Source organism: Scaptodrosophila lebanonensis, unplaced genomic scaffold (genome assembly GCF_003285725.1).
Source record: "Scaptodrosophila lebanonensis strain 11010-0011.00,11010-0021.00 unplaced genomic scaffold, SlebRS2 tig00000113-arrow-arrow-pilon, whole genome shotgun sequence".
Taxonomy (NCBI): domain Eukaryota; kingdom Metazoa; phylum Arthropoda; class Insecta; order Diptera; family Drosophilidae; genus Scaptodrosophila; species Scaptodrosophila lebanonensis.
The window spans coordinates 1,045,176-1,067,074 of record NW_022060575.1 but is presented as its reverse complement, the minus strand read 5'-3'; the positions used below and the strand labels follow the sequence as shown (position 1 = coordinate 1,067,074).

Sequence of the window (21,899 nt, the reverse complement as noted above, 5' to 3'; positions counted from 1 at the left end):
TAGGTTGTTGGCGAAAACAATTTTTGAGAATTGTACGAATATGTACGAGTATATAGTATATATGTGGTATGTTTGTACGAACCGTGTTGCAAGTGTTGGCGGTTGCCTCCTGTGGCTGCTGGTACATGGGCGCCTGTTGCACGACGACCGCCTGTTGTGCATCAATGGCTGTCGACAGGCGCATTGCTGTTGTTGTTGTTGCTGTTGCTGTTGCTGTTGTAGGTGGCGTCGTTGGCGCAGGCGTTGTGCTTAGAGCCAAAACGATGGGCAACGCTTCGGCATAAGCACTGGGCGCATCGCTGCAACACTCTTCCTCTTCCTCCATCTCAATCTCAACCTCGTCTTCGTTGTCCAGCTCTGAAATGACTGGGACTGGTTGACTGTTTGTGGGTGCTGCTTCGTTCTTGCTCATTGTTATTGTGGCTGTTGTCGTGGTCATGGTTGTAGTCGCTGTTCCTGTTGCAGTTGTAGTTGCTGTTACTATTGTTGTTGTTGCTGGTGCTGTTGCTGTTGCCTTGGCCGTCTGATGACCCGTTAAACGTTCCTTGCATTTCTTGAGATACGTGCGTACACGCGACTTGCTGCGCTGCAGCGTCTCGGGCTTCGTTTCTGCGACGGTTGCGGCTGCAACATTGTATTGACAGCACACATAATTAGCATTTGGAATTTCCAAAGCCGTCGACGATCGCTGCTCGCTTCTTTTCTCCTCCTCCTCCTCCGCCTCTGCCTCCGCCTGCGCCTGCGCCTCCTCCTCCACTTCATCTTCATCTTCGTTGCGCGCTATGGGCGCCGTGCAACGCCCCATTTTGTTGGCCTCATTCGCTCCGCCGTGCATGTCGCCGGCCACTGCTCCCGGCGGCGCTAGTGCGGACGCTCGTTCTGCTGCTCCTGCGCCATCAATTTGCGTGTCATTCAGCACCAAGACTTCGCTTAAATGGCCAGCCGCCGCTAATTCAGCGCTTTCAATGCCTGCTTCCAATCCAACTGCTGCCTCTCTTGCTCTTGCCTCTACTGCCAATGGCCCAGTTGTTGTTGTTGTTGTTGTTGTTTTTGCTGTTGACTTTGCGCTTTCCGTGTTCGTGTCAGCCTGCCAAGAGACACGTGTGAAGTTCAAAATATGTTGCTGCTTTAAATGATACTACAGATAGTGTTGGGTGGAGTGGGGTTGTGTCTTGTGTGTGTGTGTGTGTGTGTGTGTGTGTGTGTGTGGCGTGGTGCGGGGCGTTAACATTGTTACTTTGTATCTGCCAGATATACTATACATTGCAAATGGGCCAAAGGTATTGTGCTGCAAAAGTATGCAAACTATGCATGCAATGCCTTAACTCTTTGACAATTGAGGGACATATTGGGCCCAAGAGCAAAATTAAACCTACCTACAAGTATGTACATATTATGGAAGTTAATCATAGTTTAATTGAACTAAGCTGTGTAACAAAAGTTGAACAACATTCTTTAAGCAGCCCTGTAACTAGAAATGCTAGTTCAGTTCAGTTAATAAATCCTTAAAATGTTAAGAAAATGTCGATATTGATGGGTAAATTTATTATTGTTAATACTAATAATACTTTTATAAATAATGATATTGAAAAGTACCACAAGCCTATTTTCATTGATAAGTGAAACAATTTAAGTAAAAGGTAGCAACTTGAAAGAAACGTGCTTGGTTAATTTAATTTAATCAGACTTCTATTCTAAAATTATGTACACTCTTTATAACCACAAATATGACATTTGAAATCACTAATTAATTGAATACAAGCATTTTGAAAATGTTATACGCAAAAGATTAAAATTAATGACTAAATAATAGCATAATTTTGTTGATAAAGTTTTTACTGTGAAACGAACCCGGATCAAAATAATATATTATTAAAATGCAACAGAAAGTGATCACACTTCACAAAAACCATTTTTGGCAATACCTTTAATAGTCTGTTGGAATTATTTAAAATCGAAACTCGAAAACGAGCTCAATCAACAATATCATTCTTAGTATTGTTAACATAAATTATTAGTCATGAAAATATTACTTCATTCAAAAACCACTAACAATTCAATACTATAGTTTTCAGCTACGAAAACGTATATGAGATTTGATTGTAAAAATTTGGAAAAGAGCAAAAATTTATATGCAAATGTAGTCTCAGCTGCTCTGTTTCTTTTCCATTTACGTTCTAAAGTATATTTCCCGATCTGTTCTACTTAAATGCATAGTATGTTTATATGTTATGTTACTCATATGTATGTTGGATCGCCCTTCTACTGCAGGTCTTGAAGGTGTTAAATCAACGCTGTCTGTAATTACAACAACTCATAAGCGAATGTCGAGGGTTTCCTATGGCAACCAATGGTGGGCGTAATGGGCGCTGTAGTCGCAAGCTTGCCTCATGCTGGGCATGTTGCATGCAAAGCCAACGTGCCACCAAATAACAAAAATCAATTGGGGACAACATTGATCCGATTGCGGGCCAAGCAGATGACAGCAACAGTAACAGCTGCGGCAGCGGCAGCGGCAACTTAAGCCGTAAAATGCAGTATCGGCATTTGCCATAAAGGGGGTAAGGGGTGGCAATCAAATAGTTTGCGAAGCTCAAAACGTCAAACGTCTGCAGTTGTTGTTGCTGTTGTTGCAATTGTCATAGGTCAAGTGTAGCACAGTAGAATTCACTTTCTTTGTACAATACACACACACACTCGCAACCACACACACACACACACACACACACACACACACACACGAGTACACACACAGGCACATTGCGCACAAATTTGTAGTGAAAGTGTGTACACAAAGGCGAACAAAGTTGCCGCTGCCGCTGCCGCTGCCGCCGCCTTTGCCACAAAAATTTGACCATAACACATAACAACAACAAAGCCTGGCATTTCAATGTTGGCTTGCCAAAATATGTCTTCTGCGCTCCATGTGACAATGTGACACTTTGGCAGCGCAGGCGGCTGCTAACTTGGTCTCCACTTGTGAGCCACTTTTTCAAAGCCATTTGCATATTTTACTCTTACACGTACACATACACAGACACACACACGTATGTCCAAAAAAGTACGCCTCCAATGGAAAAACGCGTTCACAACACTCGCTGCTCCTGACCGCCTTTAGAGCTGCACACCCACTAAAAAAACTTCAGCGCTAGAGTCCTGTACTAAGTCCTAGCAACGAACTTAGACACAGCTAAGAATAGCCGCTAGATGTCGCTGTTAGGAATGCGCACGCGCCTCTTCCATTTTCTAGTTCTACAGCGCACAGTGGGTTGAAAAGTATCGCCATTTCAAAATGTGTTCAAAAATTCTCCACTTAGCTTAAATTATGTTTATTACTTGTCTCAGCAAGTTTTTCCCAGTTCTAGCGTTACATTAAAATGCTTTCAGTAGATCTTGGAAATACACTCTATATAATATAGTAATGTAATTTATAGCATATTTTATATGTATATCGAATATATTGTCATATTTTTACTTTTTGAGAACATTAATTGGTGGTAAGTCTTCAAAACAATAAATAGCTTTTGATTTAATTGACTGATTTCATTGAAATATGAAAAAATTTAATTCATCTCAGTTATTCAGTTGTTAAATAAAAACATATTATAATATTTTCAATTAAATTTTTCAACTATTCAATTTTTAGCTAACCGTTTTTTTTTTTTTAGCATAAAAGCATATTACAAATGTTCAAAAACATATTTTATTTGTTTTTGTAGCCGATATTTAATGCCTATATTAAGTGAGTTTTTGCCCAACTTTCTTTCACGGGATTCTATTAAATAAATAACAACGTTCCTTTTTTTAAAATGCAGTAAGTAAGATTTTATTCAGCAAATTTTAAATTATTCAAATAGTTTACGCTGACTTGAAATATAATGTACGCAAATTCCCCAAATTTCGGGAGCTATGGAAAATCACTAAAAGCGGTGGACTGGAAAGGGGGTGAACCAAAAAAAACGTTAACTACCTAGGGCTTAAAAGTACCTGGAGGCCAAGCTTGGGCTCCTTTATGTCTTTAGAGAACCTTGCCTTCATACCGACAGACGGGCGATTTGTCTAACTGGTCTATATTTATTTTTCTGCGTTTTACATACAGGGTAAAAAAAATCTTTAGACTTTCATAAAAGCAGCCTGAATCTGAAAGTTTGCCTCCAGAGCAGGAGATTCGAGAGATGCAGAAATGCAAGCTGCAGTGAGTTGTAAACTACTCATAGAACTTGTACTGTTTTCATATTTTTATCTGTTTTGTTGACACAAATTCCTTTCACAAATGTGCAATCTCATATTTCTAAAATTGTCTTAATCGACTTAATTCGGTAAACAAGATAACTGAAAATCGGGGCTAAGTAGGAGACTTGTTTCAATTGGTCCGGCGTTCCAGTATCATTTACTCCACAATATACCGATTGCCGGTAAATTTCTATAATATTCTTGTTTTGCTTTTTGAAGTAAACCGACACGGCCAAGTGGCAATAAATATATCATCAATATGTTTTTTGCACTGCCAGCTCGATTTCGTTGTGCCACATTCCGACAAAAGCCGCTGCCATCAACTGCTGCCGATTTCTGCCCATTGGCCATGGGCATAAAACACACGCACTGCCGGAGCAAATGTAATTTGCTGCCACGCCACGTTGTCAAGACAACTTTTGACCAAGTGCCGGACGCTCCTCATCAATTAATTGCCCAGCCCGGCCGCCTAGGGGCGCAGCGAGCGTCGCGAGCGTTGCGAGCGTCGCGCGTCACGCGTGTGTCGAGAAGTCGGGCCTCTCAGTGGCTTGATAAAACCACTGACCACTGACCACTGAACATTGTCCACTGACCAGGGACCAGTGACTACTTGCCCGACATGTTCATTGGGCCCGGCCCCCAGAGCGACGAGTCGCGACGTCTGCTAGCCCGCTGTTCAAATTATGGGCGTGAGACAGCATTAAAAGGAAATCGAAAATGTTGCACTAGATCGACTTTTTAACTTTAAATGCCAGCTCGTATTTTAGTCGTATTTTAGACTGGGGGAGTCTAGTGGCTGTGACCGTGTCAGGTCGTTAAAGGAAGGTCGCTTCGCTGCACTGGGATGAGACTCAACCTTGGGAACTCTCACGCGACTCGAATTTCATCTAATGCCGCTTCTCTGACCCACATCGAGCGCCGCAAGTTTATTTACTTTAACTATAATTTATGCAGTCGATAAGAGCGCAGCGAAAACAAGCTTGAAAATTAATTTTTATGCATCTCTTGTCACATTTGTGTGCTAATCAAAACATTATGACTGCGTTTTCTTTTATTAATTGGACAAGCGCAGGCAGCAACTAAAGAAACAGCACAAAAACAAACAGGCAACACAGACGGCCAACAAACAGCAACAAACCAGCAAGTAGGCAAAAACACCTGCGACCAGCACACAAATTAAATTTATTGCGTGTGATTTTGATAGTGGAAAAGACAAGACAAATACACAAAATATTGCGTCAGTAACTAATTTGTTAGGTGCCGCTAGCTGCTAACCACTGCTGTCCACTGATCGAGGCTGTCCAATCGTCGAGGCGCCGCCGCACTCAGCCAAAAGAGCCCCACCCGCCCGTCAGTTCGTTCAAGCGGGCCAATAAGTGAGCATTGCAGCTTGGTCTTGGCTCTGGCGTGGGCGTCGCAAATTGCAATTGTGGCCCGAACGACACTCGAGTGGGTGCTGCTCCCGCTTCCAAATTAAGCGAGGCACAGTGGTGCCAAGCACAAATCCAGCTCGACAAAAGTACGAATTTTAGCTGCACTGTGGGGTTGAAGGCGAAGTTCGTGCTATTTTGCGTGATCTTGAAACTGTTCTGGACTTGGTCTGACTTGAGAACCATCTTTGGGAACTATTCAAGAAATTTCTATTCTTCATTTCTATTTTAATCCCGTTTCGGCTGAGTTAATATTCTGTTTTTATTAACAGGTTGGCATGGGTCTGATTTGATATAATACAAGTATTCGTTTTAATTTTATTCTTAAAATGCATTCGAATAAAATGTTTCATAAGTTGAATTGTTTATCATTTTCAAACTAACTAAAGCTAGTATATGTATTATTGGAATATGCAGCACCCAGAGATAAGAGCATTTTGAAGATTAAGCTTTTATTATTTGTATATAGTAAGATCCAATTTTATTTTTTTCCCTAAGTTCACTATTGAATTTGTTATGAAATCAGCTATCATTTGTAAAGATTACATATCACCATATATTGTGAGATCATTTAACTGCGACGGAAACGTTCTATTCGCCATTAACTCGGGGGATACAGATTCGCATTCAACATGAGCTTGCGGCCATAGACCTGTGCCTTGTTGAGAGGTTGTGCTTTAAATTCTATATCTGCCCTCTTTAGAAAGCCACAGCAGAGCAACTGATATTTATATTGAAGCCATTCCATTTCGGACCACTGTGCGATGTGGCAAAGAAATTGAATTTGACTATGAATGCGTGTCGTTAATGGGTTGGCCTAACCTCTCGACCGGGTGACAAAAAAGAAATGATGGCCGCCAACGTAAGATGCCAAATCGTACATAAAAGGCTACAGATATTGGGGGAAAGACGTTGCAACATTTTTATTTTTTTCACATTTTATTTATCCCCCTTTTTTAACTTGTTGTATGCAAAATTATTCGTTTGAGTGCGTCGCCCGCAAATTCCCACGTCGTGCGTGTGTGCGGAAAAAAGTACACACACATACACACACACACACACTCGTACATGTTAAACAAACTTCATGTCGGTCGGTTGGGAAAAATGCTCAAATGCATTTAACAATTTTCGATTTGAAAGCCGTTCCCGGCATTCGGCGGCATTCGGCGCTGCATGTCGAGGCTTTTTGCATGATTTCTTCTAGTTGATGCAAAATGCAAGCTTCAGTTAAATAAATATGCATGGGCTGGCATTGATGGCTGGATCGATGGATCGCTGGATGGGCACAGTTAACAATGCGCCAGTCCACAAAACTGATGAAAGAGAGGAGGCAGACCATCCGCGCCACACAGCGCCAGCCACAAACCACCTACCGGAGCCGACAATCTGGCAAAGCAATTAGCTGCCAGCTAGACTTTTTATTTGCTTTTTTTTTTGGTTTACTGCCAGCTCTCCTCCCCCAAAGTCCAGTGCCAACGGTGCAACAAATGAGGCACTGATAAATATTATTAGCGCATTTGCAACCACCGATCATGCCACCATGCACCGCCGTGCACAGTTCAGTGGCTCGCGTAGTTGGCTGCCACATTTGCGCCATAATCGCAATTTATTTAAATGCGAACGTCTCTAACGAGCGCCAAGTGCCGAACATCGATGTAGCAGGTCGCTCGGTGAGAGGGCGGTGGTGCAGTGGTGGAGTGGTGCAGTGGTACAGTGGCGGCTACCGCAGCTAGTCTACAATTAATATCGACATTTTAACACTTTACGTTGAAATATGGCATCTCTTACTTTTTCTGATTGTTATTATCAATGGGGCAGCGAGTACGTTTAGCCGACCAAGTGGTTGGTTGGTGGTTCGTCTTGGTCGCTCCTCCCTTGCACCCCCCTGACTGCAAGTCTTACGCTGACTCTGTCTTTGACTGCGAACCAGCCGCCCAGTCTGTGGTCGCTGTTGATCGTTTGCTTGGTCAGTTGGTTACCACTTGGTTGGTCGCACGAATCATATCAATAATAACAACAAAAACGTCAAATGTGGCTACTTTTTTCTACCGCCATACTCCATACTCTATGGTCTATGGCCTCGCCGCCAAAGACTGGACACTGCTCCAATCGCTAGTAGTAGTTGGCGCTTTCGTTTTTCACCACCAAATCTCAGCTATTTCCTTTGCATTTCAGCTATGCTTTGGCTCATGTTATTTTTTTTCTTTGTGCCTGCCTTATCTCATTGGCTTAATGTGCGGGAAATGTGCTGTCAAAGCCGTTGAATGTCAACGGAAAGCGCGGCACTGCATTTGGCAAGCACGGGGACTGGCCAGCAGTGTGTGGTCGTCTTACTTTTAAAACTGGGAGCTATCGACATGAAATGAACTTGAAAGGTGTTCGCTCTGAACAAGCTCAGATAAAGGTGAAGGCAATAAACTGTCTTCAGTCTGAGAAAAGTATGGAAAATAAAGCTTAAGGTGTTTTTCGTAGCTTCAAACCCAAATCGATTGGTTTCAAAATGCTTACAAAATAAATTCAATATAAAATTGGAGCCAAAGTTGTACTAACTAAAAAATTGTTATTAATGTTTAAAAAGATTACGCTCTTAAACAAACACATTTGATTGATTAATCAACTGCTTAATGGTGACCCAAAACATATTAATACAGCCTTAAATTCCAATGCTTGGTCACCTACGTACTCGTACATATGTATGTATATACATATATACTGGTATTTATAGCTTCACATTTTATATCCCTGTTACGACTGCCATGCCAGCGATCCCACGATATGTGCGACCCATACTTAAGCACTTAATTTTACATCATTAATCCACAATTAGGGGCAATTGCCTGGATCCCAAAAAATAAAAAAATAATACGTAAACCGAATGCCAATAAAAATGACTCAATTTCAATCAATAACAACAGACAAAGGCCCCCTCACATCCCCCATCGCCCCATCCTACCGGCTACCCTGCCCCAAAAACTGGGCCCAACCTACCGTCGTCGCTTCAATGGCAGCATACGAATGCCAGATCAATGTCGGCGCTGGGCTCAGAGCCTGCTTCTCGTAGCGCAGGCGCGTATATTGCTTCATGAATATTTTCCAGATTACATAAGCCATATTGCTGTTGTTGTTGCTGTTGTTGTTGCTGTTGTTGTTGCTGTTGTTGAGTCTCGTCGCTCGACTCTCGGTTACGACTCATAAAGATCGATGCGAAGCCCGGCAGATATCCACATGCAAATTATATGCGTGTCGCTGTGGCCAGGAAACCACAAGCGCCCAGCGTCCAGCGTCCAGCTTCAAGCTTCCAGCCAAACCCGAACCCGAACGCGAACCCCAGCTCAGTGTCCCAAGATGGAGCTCGTCGGTTAATGCGTGGTTTGTGAGCTTGAGTTGCGTTTATTGTTTTCATAAATAAAGAAAAATTTGTACAAAACGCGAGGCACTTCAAAATTGGTTGCTTTACATTATTATTATTATTTTTTATTTTTGTTTTATTATCATGGCGATATTCACTTTACAACAAAAGACAGATTCACTTCATTTTTCACAACAACAACAACAGCAACAACAGCAACAACAAAAACCCAACTCAAGCCATGCGGCGGGGGAGGGCGGCAAGCATGGACCTGGACAAGGCAGTTACAATGAAAAGGAAGGCAGTGTGGCAGTGCCTTTTTCGTGGCCGTTGCTGATGCCGTTGTTATTGTTATTGTTGTATTTGTTTAGTGATTTTTGTATTATTTTAATATTTATTTACATTTGAGCATTTTGCATAACGCGCAGGTCACGACGGAAATCGTCGGCTGGCAATTTATCAATACATGATTGTTGCTTTTTTTCGGTTTGTTTTTGTTTTTGTTTTTTAGTTTAAAGTTTTCTTTTCTTGTTTATTTTTCTTTTTGTACTATTTTTTTGGGTAATTGTGGCGGCCGTAGCCTTAGGAGGAAAAGGCCTAACCAAAGGAGTGTGTAAAGGTCCGGCCAATATGAGAGGCCTAAACAAATGAAAAACGCGCCAAAAAATCAAAACGCTCAGTGCACACACAAATTTCTTTGGCAATTTTTCACTGGGGAGGCGGACCGGGGCGGGGCGGTGTGGCGCAACCGATGACCGATCAGTAGGAAAAACGCGCTAGTCTGACTCCCAGCTTGTCTGTATTTTAGCCTGGCCAGAAACAAGTTCAAAGCGTTTGCGACGCGCGTTTTTCACAAACTAAATTGAAATGAGTTGAGCGCCAGTCTGAAATGTTAGAGGCAGAGTCGCCGCGTTGAGGGTGTAACGCACACTTACACAAACATACAGTAAAAACTGCTTAGGAGAAACATTGTCTTATATTAAATTTAATCCCGCTATAATTCCTTCTATCGGCCCTTCGTTTGCCTTCAACAACAACAGCTATTAAGATTCAAAATAATCTAATTTGGCTCAACTGGAACACATTTCTCAGAAGAGGGGGTTCGATTAAATTTGGAAACCCCATTAGAAAATAAACTCTTTGAAGACACTCTAAATAATACCGAACAATAATAAGATATTTATTAGCGATGAAGTTGTTTAGATAATACTACTTATGTATGGTCGCAGGACCAAATATTTACCACACCAATTCGATGATTTTTCGAATTTTTCGAATTTTTAATTTCAAAACGTATTTGAAAGTTGTATTATTTGTTTTTGATTCTGACTAAGACCAAGTTCTACTTTGCAGAAGCATTGCAGAGTAACATTTATGTTCCAAAAAATATACAAATTGAAGTGCGACAGTATATTTTATTTACTTTTTAATATCTAAGAGCAGATTTCTGATTGCTTACATAAGCCGACACATTTAAATATAGTGATAAGGTCTGATTATGCGTTATTAATTACTTTAGTTATTCAATATATTGTCTAGAGCTGGCCAAAAATGGCACGGTATTTTATTTTAAAATATTTATTTATTTAAATGTAAAATTAATAATATTTCCAGGTTCTGTTTCCATACAAAAATGGGGTAACAAACTTAAAAACCTTTTAAAAATTTGTTCCATTACGTCCTGGTGGAACTAAAAGCATGTTTTTTTTTTTTGGTTAATCTTTATACATAACTCTGTACTTAGTTGGTCCATTATATATTTTAGAAGAAAACCTTGATAGAAAGAATATCCTTCTATAATGCGGTATGGGTTTTAAATTGAAATTACTTATAAGCTATTTGAAGACTACGGAAGAGGAGGGCGAGCGGTTTGATCCTCTTGAAGCGCCTGAAGTTCTGGCTGTTTTCTAGCACGTTTATTACGATCAAACGATTTACATATGTATGAATTGAATTGATGGTTTTGAACTGTGTATAAACTACTTGTATATGTTACATAGCAATGGGTACACAGTATTCTCTTTTAACCCAAGTGATGGAAATATTTATTTGCCTATTGAAAGTATGAAATTTTACTTTCTATTACCATTAAGGGGACTCTACTGTCTTAAAACATAGGCCATTGCAGGCTTGAATGATTTTCTATGCGTGCGAACCGACGAAACGAACGTTGTTTTGTCTGAATGACTGAGCGGATGAATCCATACATACTTGTAGATACTTGGTTATAAAAAATGGGCAACGCCTGAATGGCTGCCTGGCTGACTGGCTGACTGACGCATGCTTAAAGGCCTGAGTTGTGCGCTTGATTGAATGCGCCACCGACTAACTAATGCTAAATATACTATGTATTTATGTATGTATATACTATATGCATGTACATATGTACAAGTATATGTATGCGGCAACAACAATAAACACAACACACCCACATCTGCCGTGTTTGGCATTGTTTGCTGATGTGCCAGCGCCCAGACCTTTTGCCATAGACATTGTTCGCCATAATTATGCGCCGTGAAAATAACAACAGCAGCAACAACATAATAGAGATATCCATGAGCTGTTACTGCCTTGAACTTGGCAAGTTTTCGAGATATGTACGAGTATGTACATACATATGTATGTATGTATGTACATAGACATCGTAGCTTGCTTGCAACGCTTTTGTCGCCTTACTTAGTTTATGCCTTTGACATGTTTTTTGTTTACGAGCGCCCTCAACTGACAGGCTTTTGTGCCATTTTCTAGAGTATTTTATGCGATTTTGATCGAAACATGCGATTTGTGTTTACGGTTTCTTCAGTTGCCAGAGTCGTTGAAAGTTTGAGTGGTGTGAAGTAAACATCAGCTGGATAAACAAACGTTCATAGGTATATGGTGCACAGGGAAGTCCAGGGTGCGGACGAGGCGCCTATGTACAGTGTAGACGAGTGATGGACACAAAGCAGAAAGTTCCTAAATTGAAGTATTTGGCATTTAGTGAGCAGGGCCCTCACATTCCTCTGTATTTCAGTATTTGGAGCAAAAGTTGCACGCGCCTGCAAGTTATAGAAAACGGAACTATCGCCAATTGCCTCACACTATAGCTAACTTTTTTGGTATTCTACGGACGTACAATGTATGTACGTGGCTGACATATGTATATATCTATAGTGCACAACAGATACAGCCGCACACGCCCAATCAACAATTTGGAAATGGCAAACAGTAACAAAAATTGCCAAACGAAAAAAACAAAACAAAACAACTTTCATAAAATGGCATAAATTTGATTTTAACAACGTGCTGTTTCGTGGCATTAGTTTCACATTTTGGCATTTGTTTAAATTGATAAGACAGGCCCGAAAACTGTTGTTCCAAAACCTGACAGCCACAATCGCTCAAAGTGGCGCACCATTCGGGGAGTGAGCCTTGAATACGACAAGCGCAACACGCCCTAAGGATAGCAACAGTAAAGCAACAATAGCAATAGCAACACAAACAACACCACCAACAACAACAACAACACACCCAGACCCCGGCACACCTTTCTGGATATTTAGCAAAACGGAAACGGAACAAAGCGGCAGACAGTTGGCGACCACGTCATGGTTAGCAACGCCGCAAAGCGGGTGATTCCGTTCGTGCAGGGGTAGGGGGGGTGGAGAGGATGGGGCTTAAGTTACACGCTTTAAGCAACTTTTGACGTCTGGCCCGGGAGAAATTGAACTTAGTCACGCCAGTGCAAGAGTTTTAACCCTTTTGTGTGCGAATCGCACTCGATTCACAGGAAATATAAAATTAGACTGAAAATTGCGCCAAATTCGTTTTAATTGAATTTCACAGGCGAGAGGAATGAGAAACGATGACCTCTAATTGAATGCCAGTGCAGAATTGGAGATACCAAGAAAATATGGCACAAATTAAATGTGTGAAGTGGGGAAACGTCCACAAATGCGGGTATCTATGTATCTACAAATTACAGGTACAAAGGTACTATCCCCCAAAGAATTATCTAATTCATAAGAAACGTTAAATAATTACAAAATGTGCGACGGGTATTTCGAACCATTTAAATACATAGCTTCTTCAAACCGTGTTCGAGCAAATAAATTCTGTGAGTACCTCTACTACTATATACCCCTCTGATATTTATTTATTCATTTTTTATTCATGTATCTCTTTCTAAGTATTAATATAATGATAATGAATATAAAAATAAACCTTTTCATTATAACACTAACCCGAAGGGTAAATCCCCAACCCCATAAAGTATTCATATTTTGAATCAGCATGACGAAAGAAATCGATTTGGACATGGCCGCCGCCTGTCCTTGCGTCTGGATTTCAGAAACGGCTGAACGCACATTGACCAAACCTGCCGAGTAGACTCTCCTAGTCCATGGACAGTACGACTTCGACTAGCGCGGGAAGTTTCCTTGGGTACAGGCTTTCTCAACTGTAGAATTCTCCCTTGTTTCTATATCAAACACTAAGGCTAGCTTGAAAATATTTATTTTATAATTCATATATATTTCACTGAACGCAATACTTGTACGTTCAAACTAATGGTAATAGCTAAATGTTATTGTTTTCTTTATTTTGAGTGTACAATACTCATATACATTCTTTCACATTTTAAATTCTATTATTTATAGCTACTCTACACACCTAGCTTCTCTTCATATTAGCCTTTCTATCAAAACTTTTCGTTTTTCATTTGGTATATCATACATGTGCTTTTTTAGGAGCCTGACTTTCCCCTTATAGCTTAGAGCTGTGCATTAGCCTAGCTATTCTACTTTTCAAATAACCTGCATCCCGGAAGATACACGATATACAAGTATATACAAATGTAAGTGTATATATGTATGAAATAAGCTAAGAGCGTCATAAAACTTGAGAAACCCCGATTAACGAGTGACTAACCGAAAATTATTTTCCAGACATATCTTTCAAACCACCCTCGCCTATTTACACGTGTACATACACTTGCCCGCATAACTCTGCGTACACACAAAAAAATACACAAATTTTAGCTTTAACTGTGAATATCTTTTAACATATGCAACTTATTGATCTAAATGTTTTTGATTTGCTTAGACTCGACATTTTTCTTAATAACTACATTTTTTTAAATATTAATATAACAATGAATATATTTTATTTCTATTTTTTAACAAAACCTTATTGAAAAATGGACCCGCAAAAGTCTGCGTACAAGCAGACTAAACTGTGTAGAATAAGAGAATATGCAATTACAGTTATCTTAGTTGCACTTTTTCTTTTGTTTGAAGTTTGCAAAAGACTTTTGCTATGCATTGAAGTTGTGTTTGATCAATCACAACCATGGCGCCATCAGGAAAAGAGATCGACACTGACCTTCGAAAATTAATAATTAATTTGCGTGTCCAGGGCAAATCTTATAGAGAAATTGGGCAGCTGGTGGGCAGAACTCACTCATCATGTCAGAGGGTGTTCAATAATTATGTTTACTCGGGTTCGGTGTTACCAAAGCCACGATCTGGGCGTCCGTCTCTATTAACAAAGCGAGAGGGAAAGCGTATCGTTGCTTTAGTTCGCTTAAACCCAAGGATGACTGCTCAGCAGGTGCGTCTTGAGGTGGAAGAAAGGTTCTCCAAAACCATATCTGAAGACACCGTGCGAAGAGTTATTAAAAAAGCTGGATATCACAGCCGAGTTGCCCGTAGGAAGCCTCACATTTCAGAGGTGAATAAGAAAAAGCGCATGGACTTCGCAAATGAGCACGTGTCGAAGCCTGCTGAATTTTGGGACAAGGTCATTTTCTCGGATGAGAGCAAGTTCTGCATTTTTGGCATAAAAGGCAAGAAATTGGTGTGGAGAAAATCTGGTACAGCCTTAAATAAAGAAAATTTAGTGCCAACTGTCAAACACGGCGGAGGAGGAATAATGGTTTGGGGGTCCATGGCAGCTAATGGCGTTGGGAAGCTGGAGTTCATAGAGTCGATAATGGACCAAAAAGGCTATATCCAAGTTTTGAAGGACAATTTGCTCCCAAGTGCCCAGAAGTTGGGGTTGGAAAATGATTTTTATTTCCAACAAGATAATGATCCCAAACATACAGCTCACAGCGTAAGGCTGTGGTTGCTGTATAACGTAAAAAAACGTTTGCAAACACCTCCCCAATCTCCAGACCTCAATCCTATTGAGCATTTGTGGGACTTGCTCGAGCGCAGAATCCGGCAGCACAACATTACCTCCAAAAGTATGCTCAAGGAGGTAATTTTGCAGGAATGGGAAAAAATAACACCGGCGGACACAAAAAAGCTGGTGGAATCGATGCCTCGACGTCTGGCAGAGGTCCTTCAAAGAAAAGAATACCCAACAAGCTATTAATAAGGAATTTAGCGACATAATATGTTTGAAAAACATTTTGTACGCAGACTTTTGCGGGTCCATTTTTCAATAAGGTTTTGTTAAAAAATAGAAATAAAATATATTCATTGTTATATTAATATTTAAAAAAATGTAGTTATTAAGAAAAATGTCGAGTCTAAGCAAATCAAAAACATTTAGATCAATAAGTTGCATATGTTAAAAGATATTCACAGTTAAAGCTAAAATTTGTGTATTTTTTTGTGTGTACGCAGAGTTATGCGGGCAAGTGTATGTAGATGGATGCGGGTATGTCTGCTAGTGAATCAAAGGGCTGGCATGACCCAGTTTAGACCGTTCAATAATTTGCGCATGCAAAGTGCAGGACACTTTGCACTGAGCTTACAATTACACTCACCCCTGGGGGCTGACGCCGCGAGCGTGAGAAACGCTTTCTAATCCACTTGAGCGCCTCGCTGCGACTGCGACTCATAGACATGCTGCAGTGATGCCAAACGGTGAAGATCAGCAAAAGGATGCGGTGCAGCCAGACTACACACTGATCCTGTGTGGGAAGGCGAAACATAGGGCGGCACTGGAAACTGGACACAAACACAGGCGGGCAAAGGATGAGAGCTCAAGATATTTCATAACTCGCGCACATGCACACTCACTTTTCCGCACTTATACTATTACTTGTATAGTAAAGCCGATTCTTGGCACTTTTCCTGCACCGATAAAATTCAACTCAAGTTGATAACGGAATTTCACTTTTATTTAATTAACGGCCGTCTGAAAATTGAAGGGATTTTTGTTTTATTATTATTATTTATTTTTTCGAGCCGTGGATGGTCGCAAACTTGTTACTTCAGTTGCGTTTGTTGTTTGACTGAGAATGCGGCCGCATTTGTGGCTCAGACACCGACTCTGAGACTGACAATGAGACCGATACGGAGAGTGTTGTGGCAGTAGGCGCGCGAATGCGATTGTCACCAATGGGAACTCTCTTCACCCTCTCCGCAAATCAGCTTGTGGGTGCTTGTGTGCGTGAGGGTCTGCGTTTTGTTTATCATTTGTGTGTGAGACGTATGTATGTACTAAGAAACAACATAAATAATGCAATAGCCAACAGTTACAATAGCAACAACTAGCAATGACAGCCGAGCAACAAAAAAGAAACCTAAAACGGCACTTTTTGCAGTCAAAGCACATCGCACATCAAAGCTAGCGTCAGCGTCAGCGCCATCGTCATCGGCGCTGCCTCCTCTAGGCCGTGCCGGACGGCGCTGCCGAAACTGAAACTGAGCTTTGCACTCTATTCGATTGTAGCTGGGCGACAATAATATCAACAAAAACAAGTAAAAAAAGCTAAAGTCGGGTGTCCCGACTTTGAAATACTCTGTACATATGTTTAGAATAAATATAGAAATTAAAAAAAATTAAGAAAATAAACAAAAAAAATTTGATCGATTTTACCTCTCTCGGTATTCGAACTCACGTAAAGGGTGTATAATTGAACATTTACATAGCAATTGCGTCTGTGTGAGTGTATGTATGCCTATGCGCATCTATTCGTGTCTGTGTAAGCATTTTCGCAGTCAACCAAACAGCAACATCAACAACAGCCGCGGGCAGCGCTTGAGCAGCGCTGCAGCAGCGCTGCATCAGCAAATATATTTATGGCTATAACTTCTTGTTAAATCGGTCTATCATAATGAAATTTGGCATACGGACACATAATAACCAACTGGGGGGTATTTCCAAAATTTTAGTTCGAAATTCCAAGAATTACGGGAGTTACGATTTGCGGGGTAGAGGGGGGAGGGAGGGGAATTCCAAAATATACATTTTCTGCGTATTCACATAAGGCATCTGGGACTAAAATTTGGTGTTCCTAGGTCTTATAGTCTCCGAGATATAGGCGATTATACGAATGGAAAATCGGGAAAACCCCCATAGGGGGGAAGTGGGGGGGAAAATCAAAAAAATAAAACAAACTCGTATAGAATACACACATAACGCATCTTCGTGCAAAATTTGGTGTCTCTATCTCTTATAGTCTCTGAGATCCAGGTGTTCATACGGACGGACAGACGGACAGACGGACAGACAGACAGACAGGGCTAGATCGACTCGTCTCGTCATGCTGATCAAGAATATATATACTTTGTGGGGTCTGCCACGCCTCCTTCTGCCTGTTACATTTTTCAGCTCCCGCAAACCTAATATACTCTTGTACATTTCATGTACAGAGTATAACAACAACAACAAATGAACAGGGCCAATATGTGTGGCCAATCTACTTGACGACGGAGGAGTTTGAGGCGCTTAATAGCAATTACTTGGCCCATGCACATTGGTATAAAAACCATTGCTTCTCTTTCTTTACTAATCTGTCAGCTTTTATCGTTCTAAGCAATCGAATTTACTTTACATACATATGCACATTCTTAATTATTTTTATTATTAAACCGTTTCTGATGTTATTCTAGTAAGAGCATACAAATAAATCTGGCAGAGAAAATTGTCCATGTCCAAGGGTTCATCCTCTGGGTAGCTTCAGCTCAACTCAACTTTAGCTCAGCCCACTGTGCCGTGCATACATGTGGGCGTGGGGGCTCGTTGGATTATGCCTCTCTGTCCGGAGAGCAATAGAGAGTGTGAGCAAAAGCACGCGCCATGTGAGGAGCGAGTGCACTCGATGGCGAGCAGAGGAACCAAAAGCTCGGCCGTGTTGTAGTTGTTGTTATTTATTTACTCACGTTGTCAGTGCAATTTGTTGTTGCTATTGTTATTACGGTTATTTATTTATTTATGCTAATGTGGCTACCTACCATCGTCGTCGCTGACGCTATTGCTAACGCTGTCGTTGCATTGTTTAGAATGAGAACATCGAGACAACGACACAACGACAACAACTGTAACAACAGTAACGACAAGTAGCACTCACGTGACAACAAAGCCCGCAAGTAAAGTGCTCTCATAGTCAGCTCTCATTACTGTTGTTGTAGAAAGTGCAGTAGCGGTTTAGGCCTTTCCCATCACGAATTTATTAAATTGCCTAGAAAATGCACGACACGTACTGCAGTTTCCCTACAGATATATAGTAGTATACATATGTAATTTGTTGTTCATATGATTAATTACTCACATACACGTATATACATGCCTAGCTGCCTCAATCACGCAGCCTGTTGATTCATCGCACAAATGGCGCAAAAATTATCTGAAGAAAACACCTGTTATTGCTTCGCTGAAGATGTCACCAACAGGCGCGCTCGCTTTTAATCGTAATGTGTCGCAGCTGCTTTTTTATTTCCCTGAATGAATTCTGATGCCCATTCAGCGCTGACGGACTCCCATTAACGAAATGCGTGCTGACCAACCTGGCACGGTGTATTCTTGACAAGCTTCAGATAACTGCAATATAGCCTAGTGCCAGCGCGCATCATGACCCACAAAATGTATAAACGAGCCTCTTGTTTCAGATTTAAAATAATACAGGGAGTGACTTCCACGATATCCAGTGGCTCACAGCCTAATTTGTCCAGTGCTTCGTCAATATTTGAATCGCTATATCTTCCATACTATACTATAGTTCAAACGACACATAAAAGATGAGTTATCATATGAACTAAAAATCAAAACAAATCAATGTTTATTACAATATCTTATATTAATGATCCACTCACTGCTTTTACTCATTAATAATATAATTGTATGATAGACCTTTTAGTTAACTAATTGGTTGTTGGACCGAGTAGATAAGCTTTTCGATCGTTTCCGATGAAATCCTTGCCCACGTCACTTTCCGCACATTTAAGAGGTCATTCCCATTAGATTCCCATTCCCATTAATCGGTGTTAAAATGTTTAAACAGATTTCAAAATAGAGCATACAATAATGAGCGTTGATTTTTCAATCACTGTAATTCTATTTCACACACTAGTGATACACGAAGAATTACAGCATCATGGAATCCGAAATAGAAAAGAAATTCGCGGGTAAAATGCGGTTTCAGTTGAGCAAAGGTGAGCTGGAAACGCAGATTCGCAGCGTGCATGATCGCATCGAGGAATTCACAGCAATTTCTGATGCCACGATCAAAGACAAGGAGACCACTGATATTAGCGAGAGCGGATCCCCGACTGGTCTTAGCCCGCTCAAAGATTTATTGCAAAGTCCGCCTATGGCGGAGGAACCGCAGCGGGACTCCTGGATATTTGAACGAGTCGATGGTTATTATATACCCACCGAGGATGTTCGAAAGATACCTGTAGAGCGGCAGGAAAAGCTTCTAATGCGCGATCTAATCTACGCCTTTTCGGGTGTGCCTGCCTCTCATATCAAGCCCGATCTGCCATTCGATAAGATTGCGGAGCTAAGTGCTCGTGATATTGGGAAAGTGCGTTTCAAGATTGATGACGCATTCTGCTGTGCCTTTCGTGCGCTGGCAAATGAGCTTCTTCCGCTCATCAGCTATTATATCAGCGTGCAGAGCTTCGTTGAGGAGACTAGCATGACTAGCAATTGTGGACGGGTACGTCAGGCCTTGGCTGCCGCTTTTCAAGAGTATCTCAGTAGCTATTATGAGCTGCAAGCCCAGTTGGAAACTGAGTTGCATGACGGAAGGTTGAATCTGCAGAAATTGGTGCAGCAACTGCGTCCTTCGCTGATCATCATGGAAGCCTATGCTAAGGTTTCAACCACTGTGCGTGATGGGAGGCTGAACAGTGCGCAGGTGCTTTCGTTACTCGACGAGCTCTACAAGGATCATAAGGAAGCGGAGGATCTGTGCAAAGCTATGGAGCAGTTGATTGCGAATGTATCCCAGAGCTACATGAAACTGGTACAGATCTGGACACAAAAGGGTGTCATCTACGATCCGCAGCGCGAGTTCTTTATCGAGGACACGGAGCGTGTGAGTGCCATGAGCAGTACGCTTCTATCTCCGGAGCAGTGTTGCTATGAATACTGGTTCAAGCGATATCGCTTGCATTTGGAAAGACTGCCCAGCTTCTTGCTGCCACATGCCGATATCATATTAAATGCAGGAAAGTATCTAAATGTTCTTCGTCAGTGCAATGTGCAACTAAAATTGATGCAGTCTCCGCTCACCTATGCGCCCAACGACTCCCAACATTTAGACCTGCTCCAGACCAGCTACGAGCTATCGGCTCAGAAGTTGCTGCAAGTGCTCGTCAAGGAGCAAAACATAATGCTCCATTTACGCAATGTATTTGGCTACTTTCTGCTTCAGCCGGAGCAATTTACAGACGCATTTATTAGCCATGCAGATGAACAACTTCAACGGAATGTAGATCGCATTTTACCCGAAAAGCTGCAGGGCTTGCTTGGCGATGTGCTGCAGCCTAGCACTGATCCATTCAAGGATCTGTTGCATTGTGAGCTAATGATGTGCGATTTGCTCACGCAACTGGCCAAGCACATGAAGCGGGCTCATTGTTGTGATGGGCAGGACGACGCACAAAGTGCTGGAGACACCGAACCGGCCACAGTGATGACCAGTGAGGGCGAAACGGAGCCGGACACACTGAACTTGTTTGGCTATGAGGCGTTCACGCTGCGCTATGAGGCCAAATGGCCAGTCAGTCTTGTGCTGCATGCAGAAGTCATTTCGAAGCTGCAGCTGCTCCACCGCCTGCTCTTCTTCTTGCGCTACATACAGCGACAGCTCGCGAGCTTGTGGCATTTGCAGACCGAGGATGTCATACAGACGACTTGCTCGTGCATGCTTCGACAGCGTATGCTCAGCAGCGTGGTGGGTCTGGAGCAGTACATGACCAAAGACGTTATTGAGCCGCACTGGGAGACGTTGGTGCGCGCGGTGGAGAAGGCTCCTCACATTGATGACCTCCAGACACAATTCCAGCTCTTTCTGGATCAGTGTCTTCTCCTATGTCTGATCAGCGAGGACTCAACCTTTGTGCGTTCCATTTTCACGCTGGGCCATGTGTGTCTTAACTATTGCAGATACGTGGAGACGCCACCTGGCCGCACAGACTACGACGCATTCGAGAGTGGCGTGGGCGAGTACGAGGAAGAGTTTAGCAGCTTCGTGCTGAGCATTATGGAACTCATTGACGAGCTAGCCCAGAAGAGTGACTCGCTGGGTGTTTCCTGCAAGCAGCTGCTACGACGCTTGGAGAGCGTCCATGGCCAGTTGCAGTCCGAGGAGCAGTCGACAACCAGCGATTTGTAAAGTTTTAATTTGTTTATTTTTTGATTTATGATGTTACTGGAGTTGGCGCCCAATACTGCCAAATTCGCCGTGCCTTCAAATTGAAAGTGTTTACACATTAAAGCCAACATTGTTGTCAGCGCCCAACTTGACCGTGTTTGTTTTATTGTTTTGACCACAATCCGGGACAGGCTGCGCCGGCGCACAATGGGTGTGAATAATCGATATACGAGTATACGAGTATATGCGAGTCTTTCTCTGCCTTTATGCCGAGTCACGGCAGCCGCGACGAAAGCGCCGATTTGCATAGCATCGTAAATTATTTTAAATGGCGGTAAACAGATTTTAA

At 41.8% G+C, this 21,899-nt stretch overlaps 3 protein-coding genes across 3 annotated transcripts in view; 1 reads left to right on the top strand and 2 right to left on the bottom strand.

Annotated features, from left to right (window-relative positions):
- Positions 1-569, bottom strand: part of LOC115628331 — a 52,057-nt gene extending 51,488 nt beyond the window's left edge. The window contains exon 1 of the mRNA XM_030524392.1: positions 83-569. Within this exon, the coding sequence (XP_030380252.1) occupies positions 83-439 (357 nt within the window). The 5' untranslated portion in view covers positions 440-569. The remainder of the gene's footprint in view (positions 1-82) is intronic.
- On the bottom strand, positions 535-16,083 carry LOC115628422. The gene is made up of 4 exons (XM_030524510.1): positions 16,023-16,083; positions 15,767-15,950; positions 758-1,087; positions 535-624 (listed from the first exon to the last, which is right to left on the bottom strand). Exons 2-4 carry the CDS (start codon positions 15,932-15,934, stop codon positions 535-537), a joined length of 588 nt encoding a protein of 195 aa, XP_030380370.1. The 5' UTR covers positions 15,935-15,950; positions 16,023-16,083.
- A 3,206-nt stretch (positions 16,084-19,289) lies between these two features.
- On the top strand, positions 19,290-21,697 carry LOC115628336 (gamma-tubulin complex component 2 homolog). Its single transcript, XM_030524400.1, has one exon. The coding sequence runs from the start codon at positions 19,322-19,324 to the stop codon at positions 21,569-21,571; it is 2,250 nt and encodes a 749-aa protein (XP_030380260.1). The 5' UTR covers positions 19,290-19,321; the 3' UTR covers positions 21,572-21,697.
- The last annotated feature ends 202 nt before the right edge of the window (positions 21,698-21,899 follow it).

Coding starts and splice junctions, on each gene's coding strand:
- LOC115628422 (XM_030524510.1), bottom strand. CDS start 15,934: ATGTTTCGCCTTCCCACACAGGATCAGTGTGTAGTCTGGCTGCACCGC. Junction 1,088..15,766: donor CGCGGCGTCAGCCCCCAGGG/GTGAGTGTAATT, acceptor GTCTCTTGGCAG/GCTGACACGAACACGGAAAG. Junction 625..757: donor GCAACGAAGATGAAGATGAA/GTGGAGGAGGAG, acceptor ACAATGTTGCAG/CCGCAACCGTCGCAGAAACG.
- LOC115628336 (XM_030524400.1), top strand. CDS start 19,322: ATGGAATCCGAAATAGAAAAGAAATTCGCGGGTAAAATGCGGTTTCAG.